The following is a 21,032-nucleotide window of genomic DNA, read 5'->3' as shown; positions in this document are numbered from 1 at the left end:
ATGTAAAACCTCTCCCGCATGTGAGAAACCTTTTCTTGCACCCCCAAACTCTTTGATTTGCTGCGAAATATTGTTATTGTATTACTGCGTTTTCTTTTCATTTATTTTGAAGTCAATTTCCAGTGCTAGAGATGAACAACTGATAAGTGTCACTAATACATGAAGGAGATATGTGGCCCTCCTCCCATCATGAGCACTGTGGTAGTCAGAAAACACACAAATATTCCCATAGGACTGGTAAATGTTTAACCTAAAGTTCGAAGTGTTAATTGTAAACTACTAATATTTGGAGAATCCGGTCTATCTTGTTAGTTCACAAGCGGGGGAAGAATAATACTGAGACAGGTAGGCTCTTAGTGGTGAGTATGTGCATAATATGTGTGTTTGAGAAGTAAAATACATATACATCTCTAGAAGTGATAATGTTACTATTTTTGCGCCACAGATTTCCGTCTGTGCTATCCCTGGTTTCTCTGATGTAGTTACAAGCAATTTTTCTCAGTGTTCATAGGTAAACCGGACACTTTGTCAGTACCTTCTGTCTCTGACTTCTCTGGAAAGATAGTGAACAGGAAGGAAAGGCAAGAGATATCTTAAATGGCTTTAGTGGTACTGCAGGCCACTGGCTGTAATGAGATCAGAGTTCGATGATGTAATCATGCGGGTGTAGGTATTTCAGAGGATTTTTCATTTCTGTTGGCACAGAAATGGCTACTTTCGTACTTTGAAGAACATGCTCCAGCACCTTTTGGGTCCAAAAGCATGAATCATATTTTCCTGTGATGTGTATTAAAACTAAGAAGTATTCCTGTGCCTGTCCAAGTCACATTACTATATTGTGAAGCGCCGATATTGTTCGACTGAATTTATAGACAATGGTAATATCTTATAGTAACTTTTTTCCTAAAAGTATATGAAGACTAGGCCTCTGCATAATTTCTAGTACGCAGCCTAATCTTACATAATTTCCATTATTTCACTATTACGCTTACATGAAATGCCCCATATAATGCCAGAACGCCATGCTGCTAATTAGGCTGTCGTTCGAGGCAAAATATTAATACCAGAACAGCACAAAAGAACAGAACATAAACAACTATTGTTCATACTATTTCCAATTCAGCACTATTTGTCGTAGAGCAAAATGGATGCAGGAACACATTTAGGCTGAAATATAGCATAAGATGCCAGATTTTGCTTTGCGTAATTTCACGTAATTTTCCCAACACTTCACGCAATTATGCAAGAAGAAACTAAGCGAATTTCACACACCTCTACACTGACCACTCCATTGAGGTAACAGCATATTTTCTTTTTTTCTGTAAAATATCTTTACAATAAAAACATTAATAAAATAATCATTAAATCAGCATGTCATAGCCAGACCCACTGGCTATACCAGTGTTTTTTCCCACTGTTTTCAAATTTGTTTTTAAATTTATCATTGATGACATTGAAGACAATGAAATAGAAGTTAAGAGTAGTATCCTTCTGAAATGGTACACATCAGCTTCCATCATTATGATATACTTGGCGTTAGACCTGACAGTCTTAGAGTGGTCATCTCCCATCTTTTCACCTGCATCCCTCCATTTTTCTGACCTTGTTTTTGCTGGCTTTAAGACTCTGTGCACTTTACCACTGCTGACCAGTGTTAAAGTGCTTATGTTCTCTCCACTAAACATGGTAATTTTGGCGCATACCCAATTGGCATATTTAATTTACTTACAAGTCCCTAGTAAAGCACACTACATGTGCCCAGGGCCTGGAAATTAAATGTTAGTAGCGAGCCTGCAGAACTGATTGTGCCACCCACATAAGTAGACCCTTACCAAGTCTCAGGCCTGCCATTGTAGGACCTGTGTGTGCAGTTTCCTACAACTCCAACTTGGCATTTAAAACTACTTGCCAAGCCTGAAACTCCCCTTCTATAACATATAAGTCATCTCTAAGGTAGGCCTAGGTAGCTCATAGGGCAGGGTGCTATGTAAGTAAGGTAGAACATGTATGTTTAAGTTTTACATATCCTGGCAGTGGAAAAACCCCAAATTCGATTGCACTACTATGAGGCCTACTCCTCTCATGGGCTAGCAGAAGAAATTTCTTAATACACTTTTAAGCTGTAATTCCTGATCAAAAAGGAGTAGCTGCATCATGGTAATAATAAATCCTCTTTAACTCCTCGTGTGCCTTGGATGTAACAGTTACATCCTGGGCAGCACCACTCGGGTGCCCAGGACGTAACCGTTACGTCCTGCTACCGGCCCTTCGGGGAAGAGCTAGTGCTCCTCCCGAGGGCCTGGCACCCACTTCCACTGGGCAGAGATGGAAGGGGAATTGCTTCCCTTTCGACCCCCCCCCCCCCCCCAACCCCTGTGGCGTCTCATGACGTCAGCGAGCGATTGCGCGCTGACCTCATCAGAGGCCGCTCCCTAGCGCGGATCAGAGGAGAAATGCAAAAACATTTCTCCTCTGATCATGTGGAGGGGGGCAAGAGATGCATCAAAGGAAAGGAAAGGCCTTTCCTTTCCTTTGATGTCTCTCTCCCGATCACGATGCGATCGGGCAGCAGAAATGTCCACTAGACACCAGGGATCTTTATTTTTGTTGTATTTATCCATAAGGGGAGCGGCCCCTTGGGCAAGGACCGCTCCCCAGGGGAGCAAATTATTTTTAGGCCTTTTCTGCCCCCCGAGGGCAGATCGGCCTTTTCTAATTAGGCCGATCTGCCCCCAGTGGGGGAAGAAACCGCTAGACACCAGGGATTATTTTGTTTTGTTTTGTTTTATGTATTTTTAGATGTGGGGAGCGACCCCTTAGGCAAGGGTTGCTCCCCTGGTGGCAAAATTCAGTTTAGGCCATTTCAGCCCCCCTTGGGGGCATATCGGCCTATTTTTATAAGGCCAAAGAAACCCCTAGACAGCAGGGATTTTTTTTTTCGATTTCACACAAGGGGAGCAACCCATTAGGCAAGTGTCACTGCCCTGGGAGGGGGGCAAATTTGTTTTAGGGCATTTATTGACCTATTGTAATTAGGGAGATTGAAACCTCTAGGCACCAAGGAGTTTTTTTTGCGCCAAATTCACTCAAGGGGAGCGACCCATTAGGAAAGGGTCTCTCCCCGGGGGGGGGAGGAATTTATTTTAGGCCATTTCTGCCCCCTTGGGCAAATAAATGGGGCCAAACTTGTTCTGCCCACCGGTGGGCAGATGGGACAATTACCCTCAGTCCACTCCCCCGGGGGGCAGAAAGCCTACTAGATGACAGGAAAAAAAAAATCGTGGTGTGGTGACTACCAACTAGTATGGGCATGGCTGTACCCCCACACCAACTGAAGGGGGTAACAGTCTTTCAGCTCTCCCCCGCACACTAAAACGTCTTATCCCACACCAAGCAAGGGGACATTTTATTATTTTGGGTTTTGGTTTTACATTTGGGCCATGAAAGCTTGCCTAACTCTCAAAATTGTCCCATTTGGAATGGTGAGGGCTGCACTGTTTGGACTTTGGGACACTGCCATGTAGAAAAATCCACAAGACCTAGACACATCTGAAAACTAAACATCTGGGTGAATCCAGGGTGGTGTGCTTCACATGAACCCAGCACCATTTTCTTACCCACAATGCCCTGCAAACCTTCAACTTTGCTGGAAATCACACATTTTTCCCAAATTTTTGGGATGGAATCTGCAGGAATCCACACAATTCCTACCACCCAGCATTGTCGCATCTATACCCATGAAAATTCTGCCCCACTTGTCAGCCTTAAAATGTTTTTTTTTTCAAACTGCGCTATAGGACCCGCTTTGGTTCCCCCTCAATTTTGACATGCTTTTGGCTCTTCCCTGTCACAGGCACTTGGCCCACCTACACAAGTGAGGTATCATTTTTATTGGGCTACTGAGGGGAACGTTGGGTGGTAGGAAATTTGTCTCGGTGCAGTAATCCCACAGAGAAACGTTGGGAAGATGTGATTTTTTGGCTAAATTTGAGGTTTGCTGAGGATTCTGTGTAAGAAAACACTGGGGGATCCATGCAAGTTATACCTCCTTGGACTCCCTCGGGTGTCTAGGTTTCAGAAATGTTTGGGTTTGATAGGTTTCCCCATATGGCTGCTGAGCCGAGGATCAAAAACGCAGGTGCCCAGGGCACCCCCCACAAAAACAGGTAGTTTTGTATTTGATAATTTTGGTAGGTGCCCACATAGTGTTTTGGGGCATTTCTGTTTGCAGGCACCAGGCCTACCGACACAAGTGAGATACCATTTTTATCGGGAGTCTTGGGGGAATGCTGGGTGGAGGGAAATGTGTGGCTCCTCTTAGATTCCAGAACCTCTATCACTGAAATGTGAGGAAAAAATGTTTTTTTGGCCAACTTTTGAGGTTTGCAAAGGATTCTGGGTAACAGAACCTGGTGAGAGCCCCACAGTTCACCCCATCTTGAATCCCCCTAGGTGTCTAGTTTTCAAAAATGCACAGTTTTGGTAGGTTTCCCTCGGTGCCGGATGAGCTAGAGGCCAAAATCCACAGCTAGGCACTTTGCAAAAAACAGCTCTGTTTTTTTGGGGAAAATGTGATGTGTCGACGTTGTGTTTTGGGGCTTCCTGTCGCGGGTACCATTTTTATTGGGAGACTTGGGGGAATGCTGAGTGGAAGGACATTTGTGGCTCCTCTCAGATTCCAGAACTTTCTGTCACCGAAATGTGGGGAAAAGGTGTTTTTTTCGGCATATTTTGAGGTTTGCAAAGGATTCTGGGTAACAGAACCTGGTGAGAGCCCCACAAGTCACCTCATACTGGATTCCCCTAGGTGTCTATTTTTAAAAAAATGCACAGGTTTGGTAGGTTTCCCTAGGTGCCGGCTGAGCTAGCGGCCACAATCCACAGCTAGGCACTTTTTTTCTTTGGGAAAATGTAATGTGTCCACGTTGTGTTTTGGGGCATATCCTGTCGCTGGTACCATTGTTATTGGGAGACTTGGTGGAACACTGGGTGGAAGGGAATTTGTGGTTCCTCTCAGATTCCAGAACTTTCTGTCACCGAAATGTGCAGAAAAAGTGTTTTTTTACCAAATTTTGAGGCTTGCAAAGGATTCTGAGTAACAGAACCTGGTGAGAGCCCCACAAGTCACCCCATCTTGGATTCCTCTAGGTGTCTAGTTTTGAAAAATGCACAGGTTTGGTAGATTTCCCTATATGCCGGCTGAGCTAGAGGCCAAAATCCACAGCTAGGCACTTTGCAAAAAACAGCTCTGTTTTCTTTGGGAAAATGTGATGTGCCCTCTTTGTGCTTTGGGGCATTTGCTGTTGCGGGCACTTAGCCTACCCAAACAAGTGAGGTACCATTTTTATCGGGAGACTTGGGGGAATTCTGGATGGAAGGAAATGTGTGGCTCCTCTCATATTCCAAAACTTTCTGTCACCAAAATGTGAGAAAAAAGTGTTTTTTGGCCAAATTTTGAGGTTTGCAAAGGATTCTGGGTAACAGAACCTGGTGAGAGGCCCACAAGTCACCCCATCCTGGATTTCCCTAGGTGTCTAGTTTTAAAAAGTGCACAGGTTCAGTAGATTTTCCTAGGTGCCGGCTGAGCTAGAGGCCAAATTCCACAGCTAGGCACTCTGCAAAAAACACGTCAGATTTCGGTATAAAATTTGTGATGTGTCCATGTTGCGTTTCCTGTCGCAGGAACTAGGCCTACCCACACAAATGAGGTAACATTTTTATCAGGAGACTTGGGGGAACACAGAATAGAAGAACAAGTATTATTGATCCTTGTCTTTCTCTAAAGGTTTTCCTTCCAAATGTAAGACAGTGTGTAAAAAAGATGTCTATTTGAGAAATGCACTGTAATTCACATACTAATATGGGGTCCCCGGAATTCAGAGATGTGAAAATAACCACTGTTTCTCAACACCTTATCTTGCGCTCATTTTAGAAATACAAAGGTTTCCTTGATACCTATTTTTCACTCTTTATATTTTAGCAAAAGATTTGATGTATACTCGGTATAGAATGAAAACCGATTGCAAGGTGCAGTTCATTTATTGGCTCTGGGTACCTAGGGATCTTGATGAACCTACAAGCCCTATTTATTCCCGCAACCAGAAGAGTCCAGCAGACGTAATGGTATATTGCTTTTAAAATTCTGACCTACCACAAGCCTTCTTCTGTGCCCTTTTTCCCATTTAAAAAAAATGTTTTTTGCTGTATTTTGGCTAATTTCCTGGTCTCCTCCAGGGGAACCCACAAACTCTGGGTACCTTTAGAATCCCTAAGATGTTGGAAAAAAAGGACACAAATCTGGCATGGGTAGCTTATGTAGACAAAATGTTATGAGGGCCTACACGCGAACTGCCTCAAATAGCCAAAAAAGGCCTTGCACCTGAGGGGGAAAAGGCCTGGCAGCGAAGGGGTTAATGGTAACTTTAGATTTAACTTTATTATTTTAGAAATGCCACTTTTAGAAAGTGCAAAGAGGTCAAGGCGAATTTGCATATGGCTGGTTCAAAACTGGAATGGTGTGGTGAGCAAACAAACAATGGATTTATGCCAAGATCTGTGATTTGGCATACATGTTTGACATTGTTCAGCATTCCATCCATCATCTTTTTTTTTTTTTTGTGGCCTTTATTGCCCTAAGTGGGAAGGGTATGCCCAGACGTCCTGTACTCGATATTCCACTAGATTCAAGCTAGCCTGGCTGAGGGGTGATACACAGAGAGAAGTCCCAGGATGCTTGTTTTCCGGCCCAAGGAGGACCTGTACTAGCAGTTTGGGCTAGACTGTTCCCATGGGGAGCAGGGTCAAGACTGATTTGCATATGGATGGATCCAAACTGGAATGGCTTGGTAAGCAAAAAAAACAAAGGATTTAGGTCCAGATCTGAGACTGGGATGAATGTTTGACGTTGTTCAGCATTCCGTCCATCATCTGCTCTTTTAACTTTTAGAAAGTGGGAATTTCTCTCCTTCTGCGCTGTGTGCCTTGCAGCCTGCCTCCAATACACATCTGTGGTGAGTGACAGCTACACTTTGTGCATTCCCTCTAGACAGCCACAAAACACAGGAAGGATCAGTGTGACTTAGAACACATCTGCAATCGTCTGCATTCTGATAGCTCTTCCTGGGCAGAAAGAGGGAGGGGGAGTTGACACGTACACCAGAATGGGAAATGCCTGTCAACACACAGAGGGCTGATTACCTCCTACTGATTGTCTGGCGCCAGGGCTAGGAGGAAACAAACTCTGTGCACTTCAAAACACTCGTTTGAAGTCTCAGCCACTTCAAAGGCACAAGTGGGTATAAGTACCGGGTATCAGACCCTGCCAAATCAGACACTTCTGGACCTAGAACTGGACTCTGTCTGAAGAACTGCTGTGCTGCTACAAGGACCATTACTCTGCTGGACTGCAGATCTGGAAGGACTGCTTTTCTGCTGTACTGCCTTGCTTCTCTTTGATCCTGCTGAGGGAGAGTTGGACTCTGCCTTGCATCCCAAGTGATCTGCAAGGGCTTGCTGGCTTGCCTCATGTTGCTTGAGACTCCACCCCGCTCCTGTGCCTGGTTCATTGGAAGAGGACCCAGATACTTGCATCATGGAAATCAATGCATCTCCAGTCTGCATGTAGCAGAACCGGCGCAATGGCCCGGTTGTGACAGTATAATTGGTGCATCGCTCTAGGAACCAACGCATTGCCATGAGACCCTTATGTAGTGGAACTGTATTTCACTGCTGCAGTAGTCTACAGAGATCGACACACCCCTCAACAGCATGGAGAAACCCAGCACATCACACTTCAGAACTACTGCACCTCAGCTCTGGCGCTTGTCTTCGGAAACAACGCATGGCCATTACTGCGTGGGGCAGATCAAAGCATTGCCATCCCAGCGCGGACTTGATCAATGCATCACACCACACATCTCGCTGTTGCGAAAAGGAAAGGTACTTTGTTCCCTGAGGCCTGTAGCTGGCCTGCGCTCCATTGCGGTCGGCCCAAACTTTGACTTTGTGCTGGTCCGTCGAAACCTAAACTAATACCTAAAAGCGCTATTTTGGATTTTTTTTTTTTTTAAACATATGTCGAATTCTACACAATGGATTTTTGTTGGTCCAGTTTTATTTTATTTTTAAAATCATAATCTATTTTTCTAACCTGGTGTGGAGTCTTTTTGTGGCATTTCCACTGTGTTAGTGTATGAGTTATTGCACAAATACTTTAGCACATTGCCTTTTAAATTAAGCCTGCATCCTCTGTTCCAAGCTACCAGAAGGTGAGCACAGGATAATTTAGATTGTGTTCTGACTTACCCTGACTGGGATTGTGGTACCTATTTGAACAGGGTGCATACCTCTGCCTACTAATGACTCAATTTCTAACATTTGGTTTTCAGGAAAATAACAGGCTTTAGCTAAAAATGTGCAGAAGCAATATGGATGTTTTCTACCTCTGAAAGATGGGAAGAAGATTTAGGTTAATTTGTGATTTGTAACTGTTATTAATATTGCATACCTATATATATTAGACACCTCCTTCTTTGCACGGGTAAGATACTAGAAGTCGTTTTATATTACACTGCTATTAGTAATAATCCATATCATGACATTAGACCCCTAATAGTACTTAGTTACAGATTCTCTTTAAAGGATGTTGATAACAATTCTGTGAGTTCCCACCATATGTACATTTCCAAAGTATGTGTTGAAGGCTTTGTATTTGAGATTAATACAAAGAGATGTTTCATGAAGTTTGCTGATGAACTTGAAGCCTAAAATACGCTTCTCATACTAAAACAAAAAAGTGTAGCTGCAAAACAAAGGAGAAAATGTAGAACATACTAACAACATATAATTATCAAAGTTCAACACGGTTTTAAGGCAACAAGCAGAACAGTGTAAACTAGTCTCAGTAACAACATGGGATGAAGCTGTTTAAGATGGTCATTACGACCGTCTGCTGCTCTGTTTCTAAAATACATCACTTTTTAAATACAGGCCAGTTACCACACTGCTGCAGAGCTAAAAATAGGCCTCTCGTTGCTTACTCACTCAAAGTATTCAGCTGCAGGGGTAGTCTTGTATGTGTTGTCAATGGCTTCTGAGTCGAGACTGCTCAAATTAGAATACCACGTTTCTGAGCAGTTCAGGCTGTTCCAGGAGTTGTTGCAGTGAATCCAGGGTAGTTCAGTGGTGAATGAAGAGAAGAGGTAGTGGAGGGCCCAGGCAATGATGACGTTATAGAAGAATCCAACGTAGAGGGAGATGAGTATAACAGTAAAACCCACACCTAGAACAGATGAAAAAAGAGATTGACTAGAACCATGCTCATTATTTGGTGTAGGTAACATCTGCTGCTAAGTTCTCACGTGAAAGAAGTTAATTACTCATTCTTGCATGCATGCAAGGTTGTACATGTAGAGACTGTTAGCGCGCCTGGTCCTTAATAAGTAAACTTACAAGGGGACGCGCATAGGTCGATGAACCTTTTGATTCGCGTGGAGTATCCTAGCTAAGGTATGGTTGGTACTATAATGATCAATACACAAACCTAATAAGTGTTAGTCATCATCAGTAATGAATCAAAGAACACAACACCCCATGACCCTTCGGTCATGAATAACCACAACTTGTTATAAGTTTTAGTGATTTTTATTTCCCTATTTGTTACAATACTAAATCCTAAGATTAATTCAACGCAATTCAAATCAAATCAATAATTCCGTATTAGTTTATTATAAGGCGCAAAAAACATAATCTAACCAAAACTTGCATCAAAACATATTCTAATGCATTAGTGAAAATCAACAGAAAGGTCAAAGGTAATAAGTTTTCCCTATTCACAAAGTTCAGCAAAACAGTCAGTCAATCATTGTCTCTAAATCTGTCAGTCGTCATATAAGGAAAACCTCATCTAGTCCTCATTAGCATCAGCATGTGGGATTTCATGCAAAAACAATTTAGAACAAGAATTTTGGGAAAAATCATCTAGCTAAGAAAACTATTAAACAGCGCAGTTGGTACCTTGAAAGAAAAGGCACAAAGTTATATTCAGTCACATTGTCATATCTACCTATCCTCGGTATGGATCAGCAACAGAGTCAGTCTTCGTCCTGAGGTCATCAGTCGGTGAGCATCACATCAGGCTCACAAGAGTATGAGCCCAATTACAGAATCTCAAAACACCACTGGATCTCGCAGTCTCGCTCCCCCAACATCTAGCACCTGCATCTAACATCTGAACTCCCCTCTCTCTGTCACCTTGTTATATCGAAGTTACCCAGACTATCCCCCAATTTCCAATTGGTCAATTAATCACAAGTTATGACTCTACCCAATAGTTGTTTCATTCCAAATTTATGAATTCTAATATTTCACAGTTCTCAAGTCGTTGATTGGTCCACTTTACGATGTCCTCATAGTCCGGCTCGTCAGGTATCGAAAATGTTGCATCTTCTTTTCCAGTCAGTGCCTTCATTGTTCAAGTCCTGTGAAAGTACACTCAGTGCGCTTTACACAATTAATCAGTACAATTCTAGTTTGATCATCTCCTGTCCATCGGCTCACATAGATGTGTCAGCTAAGCAAATTTTATTAAACAATGAGCAGTTCACGGTTAGTTCAGCTTGTCAGCATTTTCCATTAAACGCAAAGAAATACAGCTTCTGCATGAGGCCCAGCAAAACTAGGCCAAGACATTAGCTAAGTTAAGGCCTACCATCATTGCAAAAATAGGTTATATCTCTCAATATGACACATTACTGCATTAATTTTATATGTTTTTTCTATATTTCATGTATGCTAGTCATTTATTAGTACATTCATAAATTCTGATGGACAATCTCCGAGGTCACAATTTCAAACATGCACGTTAATTTTCCTATGTTAACCTTTTCTAACAAACTCATTATTAGAACACATAAACACTCCTTAATAATTTTTAATTAAGTAATTTTGCGTTAACAGGACAGAATTTATGAGTGTAGTTAGATTGGTCAAAAGGAATGATGACTGTTATGTAGCATTTGAAAAATGCTGGATTTGAGTTTAAGATTTTAAAACGTAACTTTGAATCCATGCTCTTAGCTCTGTGCCTCCTTACTGTGATCTCTTGCAATCTATTTTGTCTCCCAACACAGTCTCATGCAGCCATACCCTCTGTTTTATCAGTTGAAATATCTGAAGGCCTTTTTTAGTCCTTGGCAGATGGGCCACCTAATTTGCAGACAGCAAGTATGGCAGAAGAAACACCTCTGCCACACCAGTGGAGGATGGTCCACCACTTTATGTGTTTCCCTTCAAAGAGCTGGGGCTTGTCCCCCAAAGCTGAACCAATGATAATGGTGTGACACCCCTCTGGCATAAAATCTCAGAATCAGCAAGTCCTTCTGCCATCACAAAGTTGGGTACTGACAATACGTCCCCAAAGTGGGGGGTCATTCCAACATTTACAATAAAAAATGTCCTTGTCTTGTGGCATCTTTGTCCCAGCTCATCAGAGGCATTTCAAGAGTATTCCATGTTGGGTTATAACAGCGGTTGTGCGCAGGCATGTCATCATGAGAAGTTGTGGTGGATAAGCCATCCTAGACTTTGTCTCATGACCACCCGTTACCCTTCGCGATCGGGAAGCCAATGTTGATTCTGCCACTGAAAAGGCATTCTTCCTCCTCCCTTTAAGTGAGGCTAGGGAATGTAGTGATATCAGATGAGACATCTGTTATTTTTTGGCAACTATCCAGTTATCAAAAACTTCTAAATCAGACCTTAACCATGGAGTGAATGTGAGTGTATATTTTAACAGAGAAGCAGCAGGTTTCAAGTGTAGTTAAATGGGTTATATATAATAATATATATGTATGTATATGTATATGTATATATATATCTATCTATATATGTATATATATACATATATATATATATATGTATATATATATATATATATATATATACATATATATCTATATATGTACATATATAGATATATATATATATATATATATAATTTCTTTTTCTTTCTTTTTTTTAATGATTTTTTTTTGTGGCAACACCATCAACGCATATTTATAGACTTAGCTCAATCACTACATAATTTGAAGCACAATTTGCAGATTGCAACACATTTGCACTTACTTGCTGCATGATTTAGATACCCTTGACCACTGCTATATTTGAGCCAGTGGTTGCAAGAAAGGCCCACTGGCACTCATTTTTGGAGACAGGCACTTATTTACCTTCATCAGATTTTGACCCAGCTGAAGAGTTGGAAATATAGAAGCGGGAAAGAAGAAGGAAGATAAAGACAGAAAAACAGTGACAAAGAAAGAAGGCAGAGATGAAAAAGAGCTTGCAAGGGAGAAATAAAGGGGTAGAGTGTCTGGCTGTGGATGATAGGGGCATGCAGTTGAATCAAGGCTTTACAGACTTGGTATTCAGCACCCCCAACACCAGCTGCAGGTATTTGAGTAAAACTTTGGGAGCCAGAACTTATTCTTTTACAAATTAAGCACTGATGCTGCCAAGTAATTGAGTTCTCCACTGCTGTATATTTATAGTGGACCTGACAATTGTAACGATCTGCAAAGGGGAGGGGTTTGGGAATGTCATTATGATGTTGAAACTCATAATTTACATAGCCTTTGAAATATTTTCACTATGCCAAGATTGTTGTAATTCAATGTAGCCATTTTGCTGGAAATAATTCTATGGAATTATCAACGTTAAAATTGGTAATGTCTCTGTAAGGGAACCCTGTTTTTTTATCTTCCCTTGACTTCTCTGCAATGCTCAAGTGCAGAAAGGACATGAATAACCCAAAGTGGATGACCCTTTCAATTCAAAAGTTTTGTCCAGATTCATTGAAGGATGCCAGAAGTTACTAGCAAAACAAAGAGCTCCTTTTAAACTGAAAGTCTGACCTAACCATAAACAAACAGGTGTTACTGCAAGCCTCACACACTACAACAACACATTATTGTGTACAATTTCACACACCCTAACACACTCTAACACACCATATGGCAAAATAACTTAGAAGACCACTTCAGATTATACTACTGCAGATCAAACTAAACCCTGCCAAACCATATGAGACCAGACATGAGGACAATGGTCTATTTTCAGTATGGCAAGTAGACAGGATTTTTTTGAATCCCACAACACCTTGTGTATCACCACACTCCTTCATTGATGTCTGTAAAACTAAAAAGACCGCTATCAGGTGTGGTGCAGATGGCCAGACAACTTGGTGCCTTAAAATATGACAACACAATCAGATTATTGACCTTGACTATTCTCAGGTGGCACAGTAATCTAATCTACGGGATTTGTAAAGCATGTGGCTACCCATAGACTTCCCGGCACTCCATCTGTTCAGCAGACTCTAGAATAAATTCCACTCAGGAACGTTGAGGTACCATCTAATTGAAAAATAACCAGGTCTTCTGGGACTTTCTAAAAAAAAGGTTTGGAATCTATTTGATGCAATGTAAGTGGCAGAGAATTCCATAGCTTAGGACCCATATACTTGAAGGAGTGGCCTCCCAATCTGGACCTGCAAATTTTTGATGTTGTTGTGAGGAAAGAAGTTGCAGATCTCAGGGACCTTTCAGGGTTACATGGTTCATATAGTATGTGGGGCATATAGCATGTGGGATCCTTTGTTATAAAAGGCCCTATGAGTGATGCAGAGACCTTTAAACTACATTAGTTGCTCAATGGGGAGCTAATGGAGGTCGACCAAAGCCCTTCTTGCTGACGGGTGCTTTGGAGTTTTGAGAAGGCAGATGCATTTTGAATGATCTGTAACCTTCTTTTAATATAGTGTGGGGAGCCTGGATATAAGGAATTCCCATTATCCAGCGGTAAGATGATCAGGGCCTGTATGACAAATCTTTGTGAGAGGAAGGGCAGGAGGTTTAACAGTTTCCTTAGCAGCCTTAGTATTCCATAGCATTTTGCTGCTAGGTTGTTGGCCTGAGACTCCATGGTAAGCGAGTCATCCAGCCAAATACTCAAGTATTTTATTAAATTTTTAGGTCTATGTGTATTCCCAAAGCACTCTGGTCAGGGTAGTGATGCCTGATTAGCTCTGTTGTCACCTAGAAGCATGATCTACGTCTTTTCCCCATTTAGCTGGAGGTAGCAGCTGGCCATCCATTTATCCACTTCCTTTAAACAGAGGAAAAGTTGCTCACAGCTGCAGCTGTGTTCCGGGGAGATAGAGATGACTAATTGAGTGTTGTCTACATAAAAAACTATAGTAAGTTCAAAAGTTTGTACTAGCTGGGCTAGGGGTGCATGTAAAGGTGAGAGAGGGCAGGACTTAATGTAGAACACTATGGTACTCTGCATTTCAAAGGAAGAGTGTCCAAGTACCATGAATGGTCCAGGACTTGAAACATTCTCCCCTCCAGGAAGGACGTCAGCCATTGAAGTGTGCTATCATTGGCCCTACATCTGTCATTCTCTGGATGGATGGGCTTGGCCTATCATGTCAAATGCAACACCAAAGGATGACTGCGGACGAGCTTCCTAGGTCTAAGATTTGCCTAACTTCAGTCCTGGCTCATAGGTGTTACCGGGGGTGGGGCGCCGTGCAAGGGGAGGGGAGGGATTATTAATTTTATTAAAAAATAAAAACGTGCCTGCTCCGCTGTGCTGCGCTGCCGATCCTCCGACTCCTCAGCAGAAGGGAGGCACAGGCTCCCAGCCTACCCTGCGGACAATACTGACACTGCTCAAAGGAGCATTAGGATTGGCTGGGAGCACCCTACCAGGGTGCTCCCAGGCAGTCTGAGAGCCTATGCCTGATCTCTTCAGCCCAGCAACACAGTGCCAGGCTGGAGAGAGCCTACTACGCATATGTGCTTGGCCGGCTCAAGACGGTTGGCCAGACACACATGCGCACTGAGGGGAGCGAACAGTGCTCTCCCCTCACTGCTCATCACCCCAATGCCCCGGCCCTTTAACAACAAAAGGATAATATACTTCGTTTATTATTGTTTCATTGTTAAAGATTTGCAGCGGTTGCTACTAGCCAGGGGGCAAAACTCCTCAGCCATAGCAGAGGAGCTACCACTTCCTAACTTATTCTATCACACCAACAGTGCTGTTTCAGTGCTAAGCTGCCGTCTAAGTCCAGTTTGGGTTGGGTGGAGGAGTTTGTTCAATTCCAGAAAGAAGGTGAGATGTTGTTTAGCATGTTTCTCCAGGAGCTTAGACACTCCCAGTGTTGTGTGGCTATTTTAGCCATGGTTTTTAGACACGTTATTTTAGCAACTAGGCCTGCAGTTGTACACTTTAGCCCAGTTACATTTTATTCAGCTTCATTTTATTTCTTTAGCACAGGCAACATTTGCTTTGCTTTTTTATTTTCTTTAACTAGTTGTTCTTTCGCCTAGGAAAGCATTGCGTTTCTAGCAAGGCAATCTTTTCACTTTGTGCTATCCTCAAGGCCGCAGCCAGATAGAGTTGCCGGCAAAGTGGTATGCTGTGTCCCCAACATTCACAAAAACATACACATCCTTACGTGGGGACATTTTCTCAGAACATCAGCTATTTTATTATAAAAACACTTCTGTATCCCATACATGTTAGAGGAAGATTTCAGCCAGATGACCACGACTGCATGCTGATTGCTGATTGCCTTCACTACAGCTGCCTGCTTACTACCACATCCCTGGCCTACATGGGGATGGTGTCTTTCTAGAAAACAGGCTTCCTTGCTCAGGTATCGGGGGGTGATGTCTTCCCAGGGGGGAAGCTGAAGGGCTGATTAGGGCTTATCATGCTGTGCTCTAACATAGCTTAGGAAGGAACCACATATATTACTACTAGCGACAGTATGGAGGGCTGTTTTTGTGTTTTACTCTTCTCGTCACCATTTTGCTTCAAGTGTGTTTTATAATCCTAGTTATTGCAATACATGCCAGTTTATCTAAGATGCAGTTAATTCAATAAACCTTATTGAGCCATTCTCTGCCTCAGTTTGTCTTTGCATATGTGAGACTAATGTAACTGAGAGAAAAGGATGAGATCTGATTGACCACAATTGCCCTGAGGAGTCATTTCTGTCATGAGCCTGGTTGCCACAATCATCCCTGCTCCTGAGCAGATATGAGGCACTGCTAGTTAGCCTGAAAACCCAGATTAGGCCAACGGATGTCACATGGTGTGGGATTGGACTCAGTTCCCCCCAATTCAGGCGATTCTACCACCCGAATCCATTAGCCTCATTAGGCTAGTGAGAGGCTACGCGACATGGCGCCCCCAACGTTTGGTCAGGCACTCATTTTTAGATCCTCCTGAGTATATCTGTCTCACCATCTGCTAAAGGCACCTCAAAACTATATACAGAGATGTCCGTGGTATTGAGGATTTCCTCCTCAGATAGGCAGGTAGTACCTATCCAACACTGTAGGTTGTTCAAGCTTGAACCTTAAAAAGATCAATCCCCATTTGGTGTCCTTATCGCTGAACAATTACCTTTACCATTACCATGGTGAACCCACAACAGGTAGCATTTGCAGTAAACATGCGAAAACCCCTCACTGCTCATTTATTAACAAATGGCCTCACAGGCCAGGTAGGTGCTGTAACATTTGTAGTCGAGGCTCATCCAGCCTACAGAACAGAACTATTTTATTCTTGGTTCACTTTTCCAGCATTTGATGGGGACACTAATACATTATTACACGTTAGGTTAGATCTTCTGAGCAATGATGGTCCTACCTGACCTTTAAAGGCCACAGATACACCGCATCCTGATGCAGCAATCTTGGTGGCAGCTGAGGTTCACTGCTTATGCGCTGATCTTAAGGCAATATACAGACTGTTAGTACAGCTTGTAATGCAGACATTAAAGACTAACCAAGCATGTGCTGTCACGCTGGGCATTAACCCTGCAACTGTACATTCGATCATGGATAAGTTACCTGTCAAACGGGAGGAGATTCCCTTTGGGTTAGCACAATAAATAAACGCGCTGGAAACAGTTTTGCCCAATACGGGTCCTAAGGATAAACATTGAATTCTCACTATGTGCATGCCATTTGGGATGTTTCCCACAGTAGATAAGTGCAATACTTGGGGCACGGTATTTGCCACGCCTTATACCACCGCACACAGTACACCAACACTTGTCAATCTTCCGGAAGTGTAAAACAAATTCAAGATGAATACAGGGCTGCCTCGGCCCTGGACTTGGGGATGCAATTAGTGGGCAATTTTGCCACAGTATCTTCAATTGTTTTAAGCAATCTTAAAGGGGAAGCAGTTGCACTATCAGTGCGCATGTGGCTCCAGGACGTTCCTGGATGGATCAAGAACGGAAGCTGCCAAAGATTATGTCAGAGATTATCGCTTTGACCTCCTCTAGTATTGGTTGAGATTGTCTGTGGCCCAGACCTATTAAACCACAATTACAGTGTAAATCTAATAAAGATTCTACCAAGCAAGTACCTGAAGGTTCTATAAAATGCTGGGATAAACAAAAACAAACACCTAAAAAAGAAAGATGAGAATCTCCGTATTAGGAGACCCCTCAAATCGCTATAATCTTAGAAATAGAGATAATATAAAAATTCCTCACAGATATAAATATACTGATACACACCCATCTCCTTCCTTTCAGGACTCACCGGATAAACGCAGTAATAGAAGTGGGCACTCAGAGCAGTGAACTGAGTATGTGAAACGGAGAATGGACTCACAATGCTCATCTGAAGTTTCTGTTAAGAAAGAAGAGAAACTTCCTCAACAAAAACCCGAATTCAAAAAGAAAAAAGTGGCAGCGACTGCTATACGACATGCCACTCAGGAACAGAGCTTTACTGAAGAACAGCAAGTGGGCACTGGCACTGCTAGACAGCGCGGCAGAGGTCACAATAGTTGGCCATAATCTTCAACAGCCTCTGATAACTTTTTACAAGTTGAAACTGCGGGCATGCACATCTCCACACACAACAGGATGTATAAAGTAACCATACAATTAGAAGGAGACATTGAGCGCATAATAGACGCCATCTTTTGGGATCAGGTTGTTAATATTTATGATATTTTTCTATTCGAAAAGGATTGGCCACCAGAATTTGGCCGTAATCTCCCTTATGGGGAGGAGGTAATTTAAGCCTCTTTCTTGCCCCTTGTTCCCAGATAGATGATGGGGGCTTACGCCATTGATTGGGCTAAGCCGCAGGCACTCACGTTATATCGCAACCACATAGGGTGGGCTAAACATTCTCCCTATCATGTAATACCAATTAGATCCCAACCACAACCTCAACCCCCATATCCAATAAAGCATGAAGCTAAAGCACCTTTGAGGGAAATCCTCACACAGCTAGAGTACAAGGGCGTAATCGAACCCTGTGTCTCACCAATGAACAGTCCTTTGTTGCCTGTAGCTAAACCAGACCATTCATATAGAATAGTCTTAGACAAGAGGCATTTAAACAATCTTACAAGCACATTTGCCATACAAAATGCACATAGCACTTCACTTATAAATAATATAGTGCACAAAACAACTTTGGATATTTCCAACAGGTTTTTCTGCCAAAACATAGCAAATGAAAGTAGATGATGACCTCAGACAACATGCAAGACGGGTTGCACGCACTGTTGTAGGATTTGCCGAATTAGTCTAAAAATTCAATTAAAAAAAAAAATAGCCTTCCTTAGTGTCCTGTTTTTGGCATACGAATTATCAGATGAAGGCAAGAGCCTAGCGCCCCGATTTGTAGAAAAATGGCACAACTACAACCTCCAAACACTAGCAAAAGCTCCAGTCTTTGTTGGGCTTTTTAAACTTTGGGAGAAATTCCATTCCAGATTATGCACAACACATTAAACCATTATATGACTTAATAATTCCTGACTTTTCAAGTAAATATTGGACAGTCGAACACACGCATTCTCAGAGCATTGCAACAAGACATGCCTGCAGCTAAAAATTTACATACACAGGAAACAGCAGAACACGCTTTGCCTCCACAGATAAAAATCTCACTGCTGTTCAGATGGCTGACATTAAAGAGAGACCTGTGGCCCAGGGGAAACACATAATTGGCGTATCTCCGATGCCAGCCCTTGAGGCTGTCATCAAAGCTAGCGTTCCAAACGCTAAACCACTACATCCACGTTGGATTCAATGGGCAGCGTTTCTGACAGCCACTGATGTTGATGAAATTTTTGACCCAAAATTACAAACTCAAGAATTTTTGCAATATGAACTTGAATACACTGTTCCAGCAAACACACTGACTACTGAACAATATCAAATAATAATGTACACTGATGACTTAGCCCATCCTCCAGTAGGCACAAAACATCAATACTCTGCTGCTTCCAAAGTCGTGAGTGGCTACATGAAAGATGGTGAATTCCATCAACAGCACACTTACACACAGACCTTAGGGGACCGCATGCACAATTAGCAGAGCTCAAGACTCTGGTGATGGCACTGGAACACACGGATCCAGAACAGTTAACATCAATCGTCTGTGATTTGTACTATTGTGTCAAGTCCTTCAATGAATATCTGCATTACTGGTGCCAGATTGGGTTCAGAGAATCAAAAGGTAACCATGGAGCATAGACTCCAGTGGGGATAAGTAGCGGATCTGAAGGAAATGCTACCCAATGTTCATGTTGTACATACACTGGGACATCAGAGTGTTGGAATACATGTTGCTGGCAAAACCTTGGCTGATGAAGCGGCGAAGTCAGCAGTAGCTAAGGCTTCTGTTGCTGCAGTAACTCGTTCTAGAGTGAAATTGGATGATGAACACAGGCCATTGTGAAAGCTTCAGCTGACAGCAACCACATGCCCAAAGCATACCCTGCAAAATATTCCTACCACATATCAAGCCTCAATACTGCCCTAGTAACAATACCAGGGGTGGGTAATCACGTGATCCCCAGCCAAGATCAAAGACCAGTGTGGATCAAAGCAGCACATGAGGGACTTTCTTCTGCCCATACTGGTGTGGTGGCTACAATATTATTGTTACAATCAGGCTACTAGTGGCCAGGTCTATACAAACAGACCAAGCAGTGTGTCCTTTGCTGTGACATCTGCCAGCAAATAAAAGGGTCCAAAAGTAAAAATGCCCACCGCAGACACCCCTCCTAATTTCCAACAAACCTTTACAATGTGTTTACTCTGACCATAGTGGTCCCCTGTCACCTGATAGTGCATACAAATACATGTTAGTCACTGTAGACTCATGCTTCAGATTTCTATGGATTTGGCCACAATGCTCGGCTGACGCTCAAACTGTTCTTAAAGATCTGCAAGTCTTTATCTGCACATATGCAGTTATGGCTTTACACTTGGACCAGGGTCCTGCTTTAATCTCAAGGGCTTTCAGGGATGCAATGGCTTTGTTAGGGGTCCAAATGTATTATTCGTCTCCATTTTATCACAAGGGAAATAGTGTTGTGGAGTGAAGAAACTTGGATGTAAAGCAATCCTTAACTGCTAGAGTATTAGCCACAAGGCGCAGTTGGCTCAATCACCTGTATGTAGTCCAGAGAGCACTTAACAATCTGCCCAGAAGGTCCCTCAGGGGTGGGGGCGAACCTCATCTGAATGCCTGTTTGGAACACAAATGTATTCCAGATCTTGATGGTCCTGGTACGGAGAAGGCAGATACACCTTTTGACATAAATGAATGTGTCACTGTCTTGCCGGACTTACAACAGTTTCATGATGACAATGCTTCTGCCAGTGCTGCCTCCTTAGGAATAAGGGATGCACCAATAACACCTACAAGCTGGATTCCTAAAGTTGGGGATCTAGGGCGTGAAAGGTTAGCTGTGAATAAGGAGTTCATCCTTCCTTTTGTGCACCAGTTCCAGTACTGGGAATACATGGTACAAGAATTGTCATTCAACCACACTGCCTGGTTCTAAAGAAAATCGCTTTGTCTCCATCGACAATGTCAAGCTACACCATGCGGCCGATCCTGCACAGCAGATCTAGTGGACTCCTCGGTAGTACCTGAATCCCTCTCACTACAGACCAGGATGTTCCTCCA

General features: G+C 42.7%; 1 protein-coding gene across 1 annotated transcript in view; it reads right to left on the bottom strand.

Moving 5' to 3' along the window:
- The window catches only part of SLC6A3 (solute carrier family 6 member 3), a 532,713-nt gene that overhangs the window by 370,468 nt on the left and 141,213 nt on the right, over positions 1–21,032 (bottom strand). Inside the window, exon 4 of the mRNA XM_069219760.1 lies at positions 9,043–9,280. Coding sequence (XP_069075861.1) covers positions 9,043–9,280 — 238 coding nt within the window. The remainder of the gene's footprint in view (positions 1–9,042; positions 9,281–21,032) is intronic.

Source organism: Pleurodeles waltl, chromosome 2_2, assembly GCF_031143425.1.
Source record: "Pleurodeles waltl isolate 20211129_DDA chromosome 2_2, aPleWal1.hap1.20221129, whole genome shotgun sequence".
Classification (NCBI taxonomy): domain Eukaryota; kingdom Metazoa; phylum Chordata; class Amphibia; order Caudata; family Salamandridae; genus Pleurodeles; species Pleurodeles waltl.
This window is presented reverse-complemented; position numbering and strand designations above follow the sequence as displayed.